Source organism: Dama dama, chromosome 7 (assembly GCF_033118175.1).
Source record: "Dama dama isolate Ldn47 chromosome 7, ASM3311817v1, whole genome shotgun sequence".
Classification (NCBI taxonomy): Eukaryota; Metazoa; Chordata; class Mammalia; order Artiodactyla; family Cervidae; genus Dama; species Dama dama.
In genome coordinates, this window is record NC_083687.1 from 22,093,888 (window position 1) to 22,112,304 (window position 18,417).

General features: G+C 40.7%; 1 protein-coding gene and 1 non-coding gene across 3 annotated transcripts in view; one reads left to right on the forward strand and one right to left on the reverse strand.

Annotated features, from left to right (window-relative positions):
* The window catches only part of LOC133059564 (24-hydroxycholesterol 7-alpha-hydroxylase), an 82,715-nt gene that overhangs the window by 56,222 nt on the left and 8,076 nt on the right, over positions 1–18,417 (reverse strand). For both annotated transcript variants that reach the window (XM_061146866.1, XM_061146865.1), the window contains exons 2-6: positions 15,953–16,088; positions 12,937–13,111; positions 9,662–9,811; positions 8,620–8,713; positions 2,814–2,921 (exon numbers count right to left, since the gene is read on the reverse strand). In XM_061146866.1, the coding sequence (XP_061002849.1) occupies positions 2,814–2,921; positions 8,620–8,713; positions 9,662–9,811; positions 12,937–13,111; positions 15,953–16,088 (663 nt within the window). The remainder of the gene's footprint in view (positions 1–2,813; positions 2,922–8,619; positions 8,714–9,661; positions 9,812–12,936; positions 13,112–15,952; positions 16,089–18,417) is intronic.
* Positions 5,242–5,314, forward strand: TRNAR-CCG (transfer RNA arginine (anticodon CCG)). The gene has a single exon. It is a non-coding gene; the product is annotated as a tRNA-Arg (tRNA).

Here is an 18,417-nt window from a genome sequence, read left to right on the forward strand (position 1 = left end):
ATAAGAAAAGAAAGTGAATGTTTTTTGAGCCAGGGACTGTAAGCCACTTTCCACTCCTTAAAAACACAATGCTCACAATATCCTATGAGGCAGATAACATTCATCCTATCTTACAGATATGGACACTACGGCTCGCAGTTAAACAATTGGCCCATTGTCATATGGTGCTGTGATTAGGCATTGGACTTGACTCGAAAGCCAGGCCAGGATCTCTGCCTGCACACCAGCTGCCTCTTGGAAGCGCCAACAAGAACCAGTAAGATGGAACTTTCACTGATCATCAGACACTTGCTTTCTGAAATCATTGATTTAAATTCTTTCACACCAGTGCCAGGAACAGATTCCAAAAATCTGACTTCCCCTGGGTCAGATCAATGGGGCTTTGTGTCCCTTTCTTCCAGGGGGTCCTTTCTAATGAGATCTTGAAAATTAATCTTGTGACAGGAGTGACTGTTTTGTTGCTGCTTTGGGAGTTGCTTTTGATATCTGCCTTTTAATTTTGCTCTAGCTTAATCAGTTTCCAAAAGAATTGCATAAGGAAAAATCAGAGAATAGTGTTAGAGGTACAAAAAGAAAGGGAAAGGGAGACTTTCTACTTTCTCCTACCCTAGATTAAATATATATTTTAGTGACTGACACACACTTGAAAAGAGAAGCCAAAATTTCTATTTCTGCTCTTTACAGAATCCACCTGCAATGCAGGAGACCCTGGCTGGGTTTCTGGGTTGGGAAGATCCTCTGGAGAAGGGATAGGCTACCCACTCCAGTATTCTTGGGCTTCCCTTGTTGTGGCTCAGCTGGTAAGGAATCTACCTGCAATGCGGGAGACCTGTGTTCGATCCCTGGGTTGGGAAGATCTCCTGGAGAAGGGAACAGCTACCCACTTCAGTATTCTGGCCTAGAGAATTCCATGGACTTATAGTCCATGGGCTCGCAAAGAGCTGGACATGACTGAGCAACTTTCACTTTCTTTATAATGGGTTACAGGAAACCAAAATATTGATACTTAGCCTTCCACAACTTTTACCAGAGGAAGGAGAAATAAATAATACTTAACACATCTTATTTCTATTTGTTAGAAGAAAAAAGAATACATTTAACATTACAGGTGGGTTAAAAGTTCCAGTTCAGTAGAAAACAAATACATAAAAAGTTTAACCTTTAAACTCTCAAATTATATAAGTGCAGCTTAAGCTAACATAAAATCCTCCTGACACAGGAGACTGTTGTGCATCGATCATGAAGTGTCAGACAAGTCTTGTAGCTTTATTCTAATTCATAGCAGTTTTAAAAGGAAACAGTTAAAAAAACCTCTGCTCTCATCCCCACCACCCGAACTGCTAAGAAGGGCTCAGTGCAACTACATTTCTGTGCAAACAACAAGGCTTATAGGGAACACCTGCTTTCCTTCTGAGGGTCTGGAATGTTGATGATGCTAGGCAGAGGGTGCTTTTGTGATCAATCCCCCAAGAAAATCTTGGACACTGAGTCTCTAATGAGCTTCCCTGGTTCATAACACTTCCCAAAGTTTGTCACAACTTAATTGTTGGAGGGATGATGTATGTCTTGTGTGACTCTGCAGGGAGAAGACTCTTGGAAGCTTGTACCTGGTTCTCTCTGGACTTCACCCCCCGCCCCCATCTCCCTTTTCCCTTTGCTGATTTTGCTTTGTATCCTTCTGCTGTAACAAATCTTATCTGTGACTGCAAAAGGAAAAAAAAAAAATCTCCTTTTTCTTTAGAAGTGTAGTTGAGTTCTAACATCACCAGCTCCACTCACGGGAAAGCTTCCAGGTCTACATCATGCCAAGAGGAAGGATACACAGAAGGAGAATGGGGTCAAGGGAAGACAAAGAACTCATGATCCCTAGGTAGCAGCTGGTTTGTCTCACTGAATCCTCACAATAATCTCGTAGAGAAATGAGGGTTATGGATTATTAAAAGGCTCAAACATAGGACCATACTAGGAATTTTACTATCCCTTTTTACCAATAAGGGAATGGAGGATCAGAGAGTCTGTTACCTCCATGAGATCCTATGCTGTGGCTAGGATACCTGGATTTGGCCCAATTTTAACTGAACTACCCATTGATCCACTCTCTCCCCAATAAATGGCAGGGGTCAAGACTTACTCCTCTTTGCAGCACCGACATTAAGCATGTTGCCCAACTCGGAAAGTACAGAAAGTGCTCCATACACCGGTGGTGTCACATCTGACCCAAAAGTGCAAATTTTTCCCTTAGGCTCTTACATGCTGCCTTACAAAGAACAGAATGTACTTCGGATCTCTGCTGTGCCTCCTTTGTGATCATAACAGATTTCCTTAGGCACTCAGTTTTGTTTTCCTATCTCACAACCAAATCCAAGACAGTCATTTTCTTCCCCATAACAAGTGGAAAAAAAAATTTTTTTTTTAAATTCCCTAGTGGCTCAGTGGTAAAGAATTCACCTGCCAATGCAGGTGATACAGGTACCATCCCTGGTCCAGGAAGATCCCACAGGCCATGGAGCAACGAAGCCCGAGCACCACAACTTCTGAGCTTGTGCTCTAGAGTCTGGGAGCTGCTGAAGCCTGCATGCTGGAGCCCGTGCTCCGAAGCAAGAGAAGCCACTGCAATGAGAAGCCCACGCACTGCAACTAGAGAGTAGCCCCTGCCCTCTGCAACTAGAGAAAAGTCTGCACAGCAACAAAGACGCGACCCAGCCAAAAATAAATGAATAAATAAATAAATTACAAGAAAGGAAGGACAATGAAGGGAAAAACTGAAAGTACAGCAGACTGAAATGCATGCCTTCCTTTACTAACATACTTACAGGGACAGTATTTGACAGAGAAGCCCAAAGTAGTAACAGCCCATAATTGGGACTCTTCTGTTCATTTGCTTCCATCTCTAGGAGATCCAGTACAGCCTGCATGACTGTCTGTTTAAAGCAAAAAAAAAAAAAAAAAAAAAGAAATATTGTCAAACCAGAGCTATGTGACCAAGACTGATGCTAATAAAGATCACCTTTCTTTAATCTGAAAAGAACATTTTTCTTTAATCTGAAAGATACGATTTTTGCTATTCTTAGGTTTGCGATTTCAGGCATGCTAAGGGATTTACATACTTACTGGTAGAATAGTAATTGGAAGTAGGGACTCTGGGGTTCAACACTCTTACCACATTGGTTCAAATCCCAGCTTAATTTTTTTAAACAATTTATTTTTTAAGAGCAGTTGTAGGTTTACAATAAAACTGAGAGGAGAGTACAGAAATTTCTCATATAACCCTTACCCCCACATCTGCGTAGCCTTCACCATTGTCGTCAGCATCACTTACCAGAACTGTACATTTTTTTTTTTTTTAACCAAGGATGAAACCAAATGGATATCATAATCATCTAAAGTGTATAGCTTACCTTAGGATTCATTCTTGGTGTTGTAAACCCTGTGGCTTTGGACAAATGCATAATGACATCTATTATCATTACAATATCACACAGAGTATTTTCATGCCCCTAAAACATCCTCTAAGTTCTGTCTACTAATCTCTGCCCAGTCCCCAACAACCAGTGATCTTTCCACTTTCTTCATAGTTTTGCCTTTTCCAAAATGTCACATAATTGGAATCAGACAGTACGTAGCCTGCTCATATTAGCTTCTTTCACATAGTAATATGCATTTATGGTTCCTCCATGTCTTTTCATGGCTTGATAGCTCATTTCTTTTAAGCACTAATACTCTATTCTCTGTAGGTTTATCCATTTATCCACTTACCTATTGAAGGGCATCTTGGTTGAGTCCAAAACAGTATAAATATTGCAATACTCTAAAACTATGCAGAGAACTGACATTTGACATGGACGGTGCCAGGTCAGATCATGGCTACATCCAAGGCCACCTACTGTGGCTGTTCTCAGGTCATCACACAAATTCCATGAAAGCATTTCCTTCATTGGAAGGTTTCCCAGATTTGCCTCTGCCAATGGTCATCTCCATCACCATGAAGAAACTCAGACATTGTAACATTTTCATTAAACTTACTTGTGCACTGTGAATCTTAAATAGGCAATAGAAATAATAGTAGCTAAAGTCTAGTCACTGCTTTGGAAGGCAAGTACTGTTTTAAGGGCTTCTCAGGGACCTAAGCATTCAATGCTCACCCCAGCTCCAAGGAGTAGATCTGTTATTTTCACTGTTTCACATTTGAGGAAATGAAGGCACAATTTAGTTGGGGAGCTTTGCTAGAGACATACAGATTGTCACTGGTTGAGCTGGGGCTGAATCCTGGGAGTCTGGCCCCTGGCTCCAGTGCCCACAATCTTAGCGACTAGGCTACCTGCCGTTTGAAAGTCGCTCAGTCATGTCTGACTGTTGGAGAGACCCCAGGGACTGTAGCCTGCCAGGCTCCTCTGTCCATGGAATTCTCCAGGCAAGAACACTGGAGTGGGTGTAGCCATTCCCTTCTCCAGGGGATCTTTCCAACCCAGGGATCGAACTCAGGTTTCCTGCATTGCAGGCAGATTCTTTTCTTTACCATCTGAGCCACCAGGAAAGCCCTCTGGGACAATCGTAGCCACTAGGGCTATGCTGCCCCTTAGAGACTCAATCCTAAACTCATGGATTAGGGATCTGGAGAAGTGAATTACACTACAATGCAGTGGTTTTTCTTCAGATTCTATAATATGGAAAACACCAATTACATCACTATCAAAGTAAACACATGACTAGAGGCTGTTCCTGTTACTTACAAAGAATGTAATGTTGCAAACGTGATTAACCCTGGCTTTCTGGTTTTAACAATCCTCTGTTTTCCAGGTATTAAAGTTGTTGTGAAAAATAAATGAGTAATGAATTTGTGAAATGTGTAATACTATGCCTGGGACACAGTAAGCACCCCATGAATGTTAGTGATGTCTTATTGTTTTTGTAACAATGGATGAGCAGGTTTGAAAATAATTTAAGTATAAATTTCATTTACTCTTGATTTCTATCAGATTTACAATGCAAGTTGTTATGGTACAAAGTTAATATTTCATTGAAAATCCTACAGATATATTTCATTCTCTTGATAGGCTATTCTGTGGCACAGTCTTAAATAAAAACATTAGTTTAATATATATCTAGATATATATCTAGAATAACATGGGAGAAGTCATTCATGTTAAAATATAATAAAATTATGATGTGATAAGAGTGTGTATAATATTAAAATAAAAAATCTTCTTCTAGTCTTTTGCTTAACTAGGCCATTGAGGGACTTCCCTGGTGGTCCAGTGGCTAAGACTCTGTGCTCCGAATGCAGAGGCCCTGGGTTCAATCCCTGGTCAGGGAACTAGAGCCCACATGCTACTGCTAAGACTTGGTGCAGCCAAAAAAAAAAACACAAACAAATCCCTAAGTCACTGAAATCTACTTATACAGTAAAAGACAACAAAATCTTTTATTGTCTTCTTAGCCCATGTTTTTAAAAGATTGTTGGTATAAAGACATAAACTCTGTGTGAATACTGCTGGAGGAAAACAGAAACAAAAAAAAAAATTTTTTTTAAGTTAAAAATTCCCTAATTTTTTATTCCCAGTACCACTACCACAATTTACAGGGCAATATACCTGATGTAATGAAAACAAAAAGACATAGCTACAACAGATAAAAGACCTCAGGAATGTAACATCTAGTTGACACTACACTGCATTCATCAATAGCTGCACTTTTTGCAAACTGTGGGTATAACAGTCCTGAACAGAAGGGTTTCCTGTTTAAGCTGCAGTAACTTTTCTGACTATGGATCATCATTCCTTCTCTGGCAGATTTTTACAGTTTCTCTAATGCATTTGGGATGACTGTCTCAAAGTAACCTGCAGCTTTCCTGACAACTCTTCGCTCTCTCTCCTACTAAGAATTATAGTCCTTTTCTGAGTTTTTAGAACTTTCTGCTACCACATCCACCACTTCTACCACCAGATCCATAAGCACCACCATAGGGACTGCCCGAGCTTCTTCCACCAAAACCGCCCCCTTTCACGGGTCCATAATTTGATTGCTGTTGTCCACTGTAATTTCCAAAATCATTATAGTTTCCACCACCACCAATAGTTACCTCCAAAACTTCCTCCTTCATCGTAACCATCATATCCTCCACCACGACCACCATATCCACCACCTTGGTTTCCATATCCTGTCCACCACCACCATAGCCTCCTCTACTACAATAACCAGGACGACCGCCATAGTTGCCACCATCACCTCCAAGTCCATTGTATCCACCATCACCTCCTCCATAACTCCTTCTGTTGCCACCACCTCCACCACCATAGCCTCCTCTACCACCAAAGTTTCCACGTCCTTTGGCCTTTCTAAGGCCAAAGTTACGTCCACCACTTCCAAAGTTTCCTCCATGACCCATAAGGTTGCCAGATCTACCTCCATGACCTCTTTGGCATCCAGCAGATTGCATCTCTTGTTTAGAAAGGGCCTTTTTTTAAAAAATGAAGTCACACAGCTCATGAGTGTTCAAACTGAATTTGGTCCCAGCCATAAACACTGAATAAGCTTCATCAAAGTTCAAAATTTGTCTTTATTCAAAGAGGGAGTTCAAGTACTTATGATTAAAGTGCCTCATTTCTTCAGAGTAAGAAAAAGAAATGCTATTCTAGAATTATTGTCAGTGGGGAGTTTTAAGTGAAGTGAAGTGAAAGTTGCTCAGTCATGTCCAACTCTTCGCGACCCCATGGACTATATGAAGTGAAGTGAAGTGAAAGTCACTCAGTCATGTCTGATTCTTTGCTACCCCATAGACTATACAGTCTATGGAATTCTCCAGGCCAGAATACTGGAGTGCGTAGCCTTTCCTGTCTCCAGGGGATCTTCCCAATCCAGGGATCAAACCCAGGTCTCCCGCATTGCAGGTGGATTCTTTGCCAGCTGAGCCACAAGGGAATCCCGGGAAGTTTTAACTGGGGCATTAAAACCCCTGTTTTCTAGGCTCCTAGATTACATATCTACTTGGGTCCAGCTTTTATATACACATGGCTTTACCTCTAAATCCTGGAAAATAATGCAAAGAAAAATGTGTTTGTCTAGATCTGTTTGTAAAATAGAATTCTTAGCTGAGGCAAAGTCTGTCAGTGAAGGGCATCCTAGTCTAACTTCCTTTCCTTTTGGCTAACTGTTGACTGTTTAATTCTGAATAATCTGTATATGGTGATTATTATTTTTTTTGTACTTTACTGTATTATTATTTTTGTTTAATTTAAGAAAATAAAAGGCAATGTGATTTTTCCCCTTTTCTGTCTTTTCAGAAATGCCTTGCAGAATATGACAGCTTATGATATACAGCAAAGATTGTTTGCGTTAAAGAATTTAATCCTCCAGCTGTCCTGGTACCCAGTCTAACTTTCTATCCCCTTCATTCAGGAGGGAGATCCCCAAACATTCACACATTCACTTTTTTTTTTTCTAAAGTGAACTTTCCCTCCAGTGTTAAGCAGAGTTGTTGAAAATAACACTTGCTATTGTTAACTAAAAGCAAATGAACAAAAACGTTTGATGTCATCTTTAAGTGCTAAAAGACAGGAAGTGATTTCTTCAGTGAGGATAACAATGATAAACTCTTACATAGTCTTTACTCTGTTCCAAGTGCTTTCCAAATACTAACTCACTGGATCCCACAACTCTATGAAGTAGGTGACAAAACTGACACCAAGAGGCTAGGTACCACATCCAAGGTCACAGAGCAGTGACTGGATCTGCATCCAGGCAGTTCAGGCCAAAGGATGCTCAGCCTCCCAGGGTGAGTCTGGAGAATCAGGTAATTTTCCAAAGCTTCCAGGGATTCTAATGAGTGGTCAGGACGGAGAACCATGCATTAGCAAGCATCAGAACCACCTGGAAGGTGCATTAAACCACAGATGGCTAGGCTCCCAGGGTTTCCGCCTGAGTGGTTCCCAGGTGATGCTGGTACCATTGGTCTAGGGACCACACGTGGAGAACAATAGATCCAGGATACTTGGAAGAGTGACTCCTGGTGCCTTGCTCTTTAAGTTTTATATCATACTACCTGGTTGCATTTGAAGAGAGAAACAATGAGTGGTGGAGACCTCAGGGAAAAAAGTCAACTTTGTCAAGCTTTATTATCTTTGCCTAACTGGCTGAAACTGCCACCTGAGACTGTTGACACAAACAACTCTATAATCAATGTGTGTATGCTAAATTGCTTCAGTCATGTCCAACTCTTTGTGACCCTATGAACCGTAGCCTGCCAGGCACTTCTGTCCATGGAATTCTCCAGGCAAGAATACTGGAGTGGGTTGCCATGCCCTCTTACAGGGGATCTTCCCAACCCAGGGATTGAACCGGCATCTCTTACATCTCCTGCATTGGCAGGTGGGTTCTTTACCACTGTGCCACCATAAATCAATTTAAAAAGAAACTCAGACTATTGTGTTATTTTGTTATCTGTAGTCTCAGTTTTTCCTTTATGGAAAATAGGGTTAATTAATTCCTTCCTCCCTGTTGTGAGGATGTAATAATAAAATAACATATGTAAACATCCGACACAGTGGATGGCAAAATGGTATCTAATGCATTTCATGATCTTCAGCAACAACGACAACCGCAAAAAATCTAAGGAATACTTACCAGGGAATTATCTTTTGCAGATTTGTATGTTTTTATATCTGGAATGTTTTTCTCAAAAAGTTCTAGAAGCCATTTTTTGGATTTTGACCAGTTTCTAGGTGAGAAAGAATACGTGTATAAATTAACTGAAAAGCACTCTAGGAGTAATAGATCACAGCAGAAAAGGGACATGGTCTATGGAATTTTAATTCTCCAAACATCTTCTTTTTCAGTGGGAACGTCATGAGAGGTCTTCCTTCAGATTTATCAGTATCCAAGGGAAACTGAGGGGGCAAGGCAGTCACATTTTAGTGTCTTTTGCAAAGAAGCGTTTGCATTCCTAGAGGACCGGCACTGAATAAGAAAACAGGGCCTATGACTTGCTTAGCCTAAGTTTACTCTGGCTGTTGCCCGTGTCAGGAGGATGAAAAACTAGTACCGGACCTGTGACTGGGTTAAATGAGGTAAAGCAAACTGAGGAAGAGCGTTTTAATCTTTTCTGACCAGTCATCAGTGTAGACCAACTGCCAAGAAACTAAAAAAAAAAAAAAAAAAATCACATTACTTTGTAATCAAACCGTTTCACAAACTTTTTTTTGTTTGTTTCTTTTTGTTTGTTTGTTTCATAAACTTTTTCTGAGCAAACTGTAAGAAATACAATTGACCACAACTACTGTTGCCTCAGGGGAGAATAAGGACAAGGTCTGATTCTAACTCAGGTCACACTTGATAATGCAGGAATGACTGGTAAGAGTAAGCTGGAAATGGCATAGAAGGGAAATGGCGTAGAAGATCTCGAAACAGACTCTTCGGTTCTTTCTCATATTCTCCCCTTCCCCTCTTGTTTTTGTTCCTCAAAATGAGACTAAAGAAATAATATCCATCACTCTTCTTCAGTTCCTCCCTCAATTCACACACACACACCTAACTGGTCATAAGAATTAGCTTCTGTCTCTTCCACTTAAACTGCTATTATATCCACTTAGATCAAAGAAAGGAGTGACAAATATGAATGGCTGAGGGAAGCTTGAAAAGGGAATTAATACAGAAAACAGCTCTCTACCTGAGGAGGCATTCTGGCAACTGGGACCCATATTCGAAACCTTCGTCATAAGCTTGAAAGTGCTGATGAAACTCCCTGATTTTCCTCTCATCTGAGGGAAACAGACCTTTTTTAAAGAGTATGTTTACTGTGACGGGGTAAAGGAGGTGCCTGCAAAGATAGAAACACATAAAATGTCAGAGCCAGGGACCAAAGAAGAAGGCACAGGATACAAGAAGGTATTATTGAAGAAAGCTATATGTTAGGGGTAGACAATCATATGTGGGGCTGCCAAGGCGATAGTGGTAAAGAACCTGCTTACCAATGCAGGAGACATCAGAGACGCCAGTTCAATCCCTGGGTTGGGAAGATCTCCTGGAGGAGGGCATGGCAACCCACTCCAGTATTCCTGCCTGGAAAATCCCATGGACAGAGAAGCCTGGTGGGTTACAGTCCATGGGGTCGCGGAGTCAGACACGACTCAAGAGACTTAGCACACACACATGCCCGCAATCATATGTGATAAATTTGGTGGGGGGAAGTCACTCTTAAGAGCTTTTAATATTTGCTTGCTGTGCTCAAGATAACTTAGGCGTAAAATTGTGGTCTTATTTATCTAAAGATTTTCAAATGCTTTCTAATCAAGTATTGTTCGATCCTGATAAATGTGAGCTTCAAACTAAGGTGGTGTTTCAGGGGGCTCTGAAGAGCTCTGGTACCATAGTTCTTTACGTCTCAGCACAGAAAGAATTCAGTGAGGGACAGAGTGATAGATAAGGAATTATTTATTAGAATAGGATGCGTGTGAGGCTTACGAGTAGTGGGTCAGAGGAGGCCTCAACCCAAGAACTTACTGGGCTACAGTTTTACAAACAAAGGAAAAGCGAGGAAGCGGAGAAGACCTTCTTTTTCTTGACCAGATGTCATGCTCCCATCATCAGTTCCTCCTGCAGGTTGAGCAGGGGAGCTTTCTTGTCCCTACATGGTCAAGCAACGTCCATAAATTATTGTTTTTTATGTGTGCAGAGAGTGTGTCCTAACTTACTGAGCTCACTGAACTGGATGAGGGTCTCATGCCACCATTGTTGTATTGTCTTGGGGCATGTCTTGTGCTTCTGTTGCATGGTTTTACTGCTAAGCGAGCCTGCTTGGTTTCATGGTTATGTAAATCTGTTTTCTTGAGTAATCATTAACTTACAGGGGCCTCCCATGTTTTTTTCTACTTGCAATCCCCTAGTGGGATTAACTATTTAATCACCTACTTTGTCCCTAAACTCTGTCCTCATCAAGCTGATACACAGAAAAATTCAACACAATTTCAACAAGCATTTATTTTTAGCAAACAACAACAATAACCAAGATGCTGCTCATACCTTTAGATAGCAGCAAAAAAAATAACCAAAGAATCAAGGGCAATATTAGTCACCAAATTCCTAATATCTCCCAGGATCTTATGACTTTGAACTATACTGAAAATTCACACGCAGTATTGAGAAATGGAATATTTCCTGCCATATCAGTAGACAAAGGATGTCACAGTCATCAGCAACTATAGCCACCACTGATGGTGAGCTGGTGAGCCCTGAGGAAACTCAGGAAGGAAAAGAATACCTGACACCCCGCAGCCCTCAGACTGCAGCCATTCCCTGTGGTGAGCCCCAGGAGCCTCCAGATGTGAAAACACGGGATATTAGTCCCGGAGAGCTGAGGTGCCTATCAAATGAATGATTTCAGTGAGCCCAGACTCTTGCATATTCCCAAACATAGAAAAGTGCTAAATTCCTGAGATATGTGGTTTTCTTTGATTAATAAAAATCTTCTGATAGATGTTCAGACTACCTGTCCTTTGTTGCAAAACTTCTATATGACCTGGATCCTGGTCTCACCTTTTCAAAGCAGTTCTCTCAGGGTAACTTGAGATGCTGAAGTTGAAGTTTTAGGGCTTGAAATCCTAAAAATTCCCACCAAATAAAACAACTCTCAGCTTTTAGGTTGTGAATATTTCTGAAGTCTATGGTATCTGTCATCAGTAAGTTTTCCCTCAAGTGAATAAAATTACTGTGGAATACTTACATAAAGGAATATCAAAGATTATTAATATGTTCTAGATTAGTAACACTAAGTACTGTATCTTCCATTTTTGTTTGCCATCTGTCCTTGACAGAAAATTCTCAGGATCTCCTTCTGTCACAGTTTCAAAGTTATTCAAGAATTTGCTTTGTTTTGTTGTATACATTGGGCATGTCAAAAGTTTGGTTGGTTTGTTGTTTCTGTTTTTATTTTTTCCCTATTTCTGGACTTCTAACAAAATATTAAATGTTGTTGTGCTTTATGCGTCTGAACAGTTGAATCCTGCCTCCAGTATCAGGGTATCCCCCTGAGATGGAAAAGTGCCTCACTGGTAACTTCAATTTACCAAATCTCCCTGCACGTGGTGGGGATTTTTCACATGGCTCCCGTGCTCAGCCCTGACATTTGTCAAAAAGCTCCAGAACATAACTGAGCACTACCTGGCTCCCCATACTGTCCTTTCCTGTCTCACTTTCTCAGCATTTCTGCCCTCGGAGGACTCTGGGCTCAGTCCTGAGGCCCATGCTGGCTTTGCCTCAGCCACCTTGTGAAGTCTCACAAACATCTCCTGGAAGCTTGTCCTCTACTTTGCAATTTTCTCCTCTTCCCTCTCCTCTCAATGTCCTCTTGTTCTAATAGTCACAAACTGCAGTGAATGCTTTATCAAAATTCTGATGGATACATAACAATTATATGAAGGAAATCCATGGAAAGCATACAAAATTGTAAGGAATGACTAAGAAGAAATTATTATATATGTGCTAAAATGGTTTTATTGGCTTGTTTGTATGTGCCTGCTAAGTTGCTTCAGTTGTGTCTGACCCTTTGTGACCCCATGGACTGTAGCCTGCCAAGCTCCTCTGTCCATGGGATTCTCCAGGCAAGAATACTGGAGTGCGTTGCCATGCCCTCCTCCAGGGTATCTTCCCAAGCCAGGGATTGAATCCACCATCTCTTACATCTCTTGCACTGGCAGGCAGGTTCTTTACCACTAGTGCCGCCTGGGATCTATTGGTTTGTTTGCTTAACTTCAAATTGAAGTACTAAATGAAAACTGCCCATTACTTAGAATTTAAAAGAGCAATAGAATTTTTTAATTGGTTAGTAAGGTAGATTTCATTAATCCATCACATAGTATCTGAGGTCCAACATACAGGCTTCAAACTTTCTTATTCCCCTCCCCCCAAAAAAGAAAACAAAACAAAAATAATAAGGCATTGATTTACCTCATAAACTTGTTCAGGTCTGTGGTCCCATGAGTACCTAAATGCTGCAACTGTTCCTGTAATTCTTCAGTCAATTGTCCAGTGAATTTGTGTAGGTTTAAAGTCCCCATTTTCCCTTTCACCGTGATATAAAGTTTCTCATGCAGTTTTAAAAAGATATTCTTTGCGATGGATGCTATAAACAGAGAAAACACTTTTCAAAAGAAGCAACCACGTCTTCAAGTAAACCATCAGTGACCTCCCTCTGTGTCTTGATCAGCAGGAACTAGAGCCAAGGGTGAAGATTCAACATAGACTGTGAGATGGTGAAAGCCTTAACAAAGTTTGCAAGGCTTTCTACCCTCTTTCCAGGTCTCCAATGGTATTTCCAGTGACTTCACCCTCCAAATATATATTCCAGGGAAAACACACTCTTTTTTACATCTCACCATCTTCATGAGCTGTTCTATCTGCTCAGAATGTTCTCTGTTTTTGACAACCAACCCTCACTTCCCTTACACACCTATAAGATATACATTTCTCCTTCTGACTTCTTTTCTCCTTTAAGTGTCTTAAATATTGTCTCCACCAGCAGGATGTTCCTAACTCCATGAGTAGCTTTGGTGCCACTGTTCACCCCCCCCCCTTTTATTTTTTTTGATGTGGATCATTTTTAGTCTCTATTGAATTTATTACAATATTGTTTTTGCTTTATATTTTGGTTTTTTGGCCATGAGGCATGTGGGATCTTAGCACCCAGACCAGCGATCAGACCTGCATCCCCTGAATTGGAAGGTGAACTCTCAACCACTGGACCACCAGGGAAGTACCCACACCATTCCACTGTTCCCTTTATCCTAGTGCTCATGCTCCTTTCATGACACATCTGGTCTGGTCTGGGTGTTAAAGAGTATGAATTTTTGAACTCATTATTCCTTTATATTTTTATTTAAATCCTCTTTAATTATCTTCAAAATAAGTTTTTTAAAAAATAATTTTTAATTTTATATTTCATCATCCTATTATATGTAGGTTATATTTCACATAAGTTAATGAAAAATAATTTGTAGATTTCTTGAGTATGTATCATTTATGTGGTAGAGGTATATTAAAAAGGAATGGGAAGCTGGCTCATGAGTAAATATTAAGATATTTTATCTGTTAATTAGAAATATTTAAACATGAAAGTCCCCAGAGGAGGCAGAGCTGAAAAAAAAAAATGATCATTTCAATATACCTCTGATAGGTAAGTTTGTATATTTTTCTGAAGGAATATGCAAATTTAAAGATCAAGGATCTTCCAAATATTTATATTTCTTTGATATGGAATGCCAGTCTAAATATCAAGAAGCATCAGAGTCAAAAAATGTAATCAACATGTTGTGATTTTTCATGCAAGCAACAAAAAATTATAATCATGCTATTGATCATTAACAGCTTTGAAAACAAACTTTTGTGTCTTAATGGCAAGAAATGCATAAGAAGAAGCTACAGGAAAATGAACCTAAGAAAGAAGCAAAAAAAGGAAGCCAAGAGAAAGAAAGATGTTAGAAGCAAGCACAGGCATTGTGAAAGCAGAGAAAAGAACCAGGTGCAAAATGAACCAGCTCTGTATTCCTGGGAAGACAAATGGCCTTAGCATGCATGTTCACATCCTGGGGAGAAATAAAGGTAGACAGTCACACTGAAAGTATCCTTATGCTGATCAATCGAGTCCAGCAGTCTCTGAGGATGAAGAAAGAAAGGGCACCAATTATATGAAGCCAAGCCACACTCACTTAATAACCCTATGGATTATGTCAGGAAATGCCACAGTAAAGAGCTTACTGGGAAGCCAGAAAGATGAAGAACATTACGGCATACTAACACATATGTATGGAATTTAGAAAGATGGTAATGATAACCCTATGTGCAAAACAGAAAAAGAGACACAGAAGTACAGAACAGACTTTTGGACTCTGTGGGGGAGGGCAAGGGTGGGATGTTTCGAGAGAACAGCATGTATATTATCTAGGGTGAAACAGATCACCAGCCCAGGTGGGATGCATGAGACAAGTGCTCGGGCCTGGTGCACTGGGAAGACCCAGAGGAATCGGGTGGGAGGGGGGATTGGGATGGGGAATACATGTAACTCCATGGCTGATTCATGTCAATGTATGACAAAACCCACTGCAATGTTGTGAAGTAATTAGCCTCCAACTAATAAAAAGAAATGAAAAACAAAACAAAACAAACAAACAAACAAACAAAAGCTTACTGGGGCTTCCTTGGTGGTCCAGGGGTTAAAAATCTGCCTTCCAATGCAGGGGACGTGGGTTTGATCCCTGGTCAGGGAACTAAGATCCCTCACACTGCGGGGTAACTAAAGGCACACACTGCAACCAGGGAGCCCATGCCACAAAGAGAAGCTCTCCTGGACTGCAACAAAAGACGGAGCACAGCCAAATAAAGGAAGGGGGCTTACTAAGTGGAGCAACATGAGATCAAACAAGAGCTATAGCCTGTAAAACACATGCACAGCAGTGTAACAGAGTCAGTGACATCTTGGGGGCTGTTAAGAGGATGCAGATTCCAGTATTTTCCCAAGGAAACGTCAATGAGGTGACTTTATCTTTTCCACATGTCTTGTGGAGATCCTCATGTTTTACATTGCAAATAATTTATTTTTCAGGCTTGGCTCAGATGGTAAAGAATCCACCTGCAATGCAGGAGACCTGGCTTTGACCCCTGGGGTGGGAAGATTCCACTGGAGAAGGGAATGGCTACCACTTCAATATTCTTGCCTGGAAAAACCCATGAACAGAGGAGCCCCTGGCAGGCTACAGTCCAAGGGGCCACCAAGAGTTGGACACGACTCAGCGACTAAGCACACAATTTGTTTTCCAGAGGCCAAACTCATCACAAATTCTTTTCTATCCCTACTCTAAGGAATAAAATAATGTGTCTGCCTCATTTTTGATAGATGTGCTTGTTACCTACAACTGCTCTTGGGATTCCATGCTGTATTTCAAATGGGCTATCTGAAAATACTGTTTACCTGTACGATAGATGGGATTTTGCACTGCTAGTTCAAAATTTACTTCTTTGGATTTGAGAAACACATTAATTCCCTCTTCTTCAGTAACAAAGGTCATTCGGGTGCCCATAACAATGACTGTAAATACTGGTCCATACTGAAAGAAAACACATAAGTACAGATCAGATTAGTGAGCATTTCTAATAGATAAGTTACAGGACATGGGTTATGCTTAAGACAGAGTTCCTCAAGAACCCCAATACTGAGATTACAGTCAAGATAAAAACTATTAAGATTTGGTATAATGTATGTGTGCTCAGTCGCATCCGACTCTTTGTGGCCCTATGGACTATAACCTGCCAGGCTCCTCTGTCCATGGAATTTTCCAGGCAAGAATACTGGAGTGGCTTTCCATTTCCTAGTACTTAGTTATAAATTTTGATTGATGGAGTGAAATTTAATTATATAAATCCTAATTTATTCTGTTGTAATATTTAACCTTCTTTCTGATCGTAGTTTTATTTGTTTGCACCTTCCATTCTGGCAGTAGCAAATAAAACTTAGAAATAATTGTTAGACCTTCCATTCTGGCAGTAGCAAATAAAACTTAGAAATAATTGTTAGAAATTAGGTTAAACACTGTGATATTCCAACACTGTCTTCAAGATACCTGGAGGGTTATAAGCAACCTATGGCTGAACTTTGTTCAAGAAAAAGATAAACTGCTGACTGATTTCACCGTCAATCTCTGGTCACTCAATAATGTCTACAATACAAAGTTCTGTAATGTTCACCTTCTTCCTTTCCAAAATGACTCACCTGTTCACCCTGCCCAACCCTCTCCACTCAGAGAGTTCCTGCTTTGTAACTCACTGGGGAAAATGAGCACCCTCAGCTTCTCACCACCAGGGCAAAGAATTGTACCCATTTGTACCCATTCTCCATGCTTCCCCTCAAGTTAACAGGTGGAGGTGCTGCCCCTGGGAAATGCCCAACCTCCTTCACTTGTGGTATGGATTCCACATTCTCCCTTTGTTCTTCATGGATACCTTCTCTCTCATACACCATCACTTGTGCCTTTTCTATCAGGTGACTCCTAGGAGCCTCTAGGAGTCAAACATCCTCTAGCGCAGGGTTTGGCTTCAGGGAGTCCACAACTTCACTGGGAGAAAAAGATATCATTATTTTCACTGGCCTCTAACTATAATTTAACATTTTCTTCAATTATGAATGGAGGCAATAAGCCACAATCTTCCCCACAACTCTAACCTCAAAAGAGCTTACTGCTCCAATTGTACTTTTTTTAGATTTGGTGTCTACTTGGCATCCATTCCTCACAGGGTCACTTACATTAGCTACATTTTCTTTTTTCTTTTTCTATTCAAATGACGCCTCTTAAATTCTCTTGAATGTTCTCTCGAATACATTTAAATAAGCAGAGGTAAAATACAAAGGGTTGACTAAGATGTATTTTTATTTTCTTAGAATACTCAAAATACTCTTTAAATACTCATTTAAACACAAACCAATCTCATATTTCAAAAGAAAAGTACAGGTAGCACAAATGGAAGAGAAGAGGAACCATTACATTAAAAATATTTTAATCGTTTTTAAGCCATACAAGTCCTTCAAATTCCACTAACAAAAAGTATTTTATAGCTTCTACCCAAAATTTACAGAAGTCCCAAATTGATATGATTCTTTTGTCTTCTTGAGCTATGTTTTCTTATTCATGATGTGAAGCTTTGGAGGCTTCACTTTGTTGTTGTTGTTGTTGAGTTGCTAAGTCAAGTCCAACTCTTTTGCAACCCCATAGACTGTAGCCTGCCAGGCTCCTCTGTCCATGGGACTGTCCAGGCAAGAATACTGGAGTGGGTAGCCATTTCCTTCTCCAGGGGATCTTCTCGACTCAGGGATCGAACTGGCGTCTCCTGCATTGGCAGGCAGATTCCTTACTACTGAGCCACCAGGGAAGCCCCCTGGCTTCACTACTGGGTAGAAATGGCCCTCTCAGAGCTAGCTGATAATTAGAGAGAGCAAAGGATTCCGCCAACCAGGAACACGCCTTTCATATGGAAGTCAACCCATCTTGAGTCTATATTCCCAGCTCTTTCCTGGTCTAAACTCTGACACACCAAGCCAATCTGATCTCTGCCCTAAATCATCCCAGAAAAAGTCACCGGGCAACTGGAGACCAACCCTAGAGCTCAAAGCCCCAAGAAACTCTTCAGGGTCGTCAGTCCTAAATTGTCCACCCTGCCTTGCCTTGCTTTCCCGAGGAAACTCCAACAAAGGCTGTGCATGGGGCTTTCTCTTGTTCCATCTTCTGCATCTTGACTGACAAGAGTTCTTTCTGCTGTGGCCTTGCAGAGCACACAGTGACCCTTGTCTTGGACCCATGAGTATTATAACCTTCCTTCAAAGCCTCATTCTCATTTCCTCCTGTGGCCACACTGACTTTTCCGTACCACATTCAACAAGTGTAT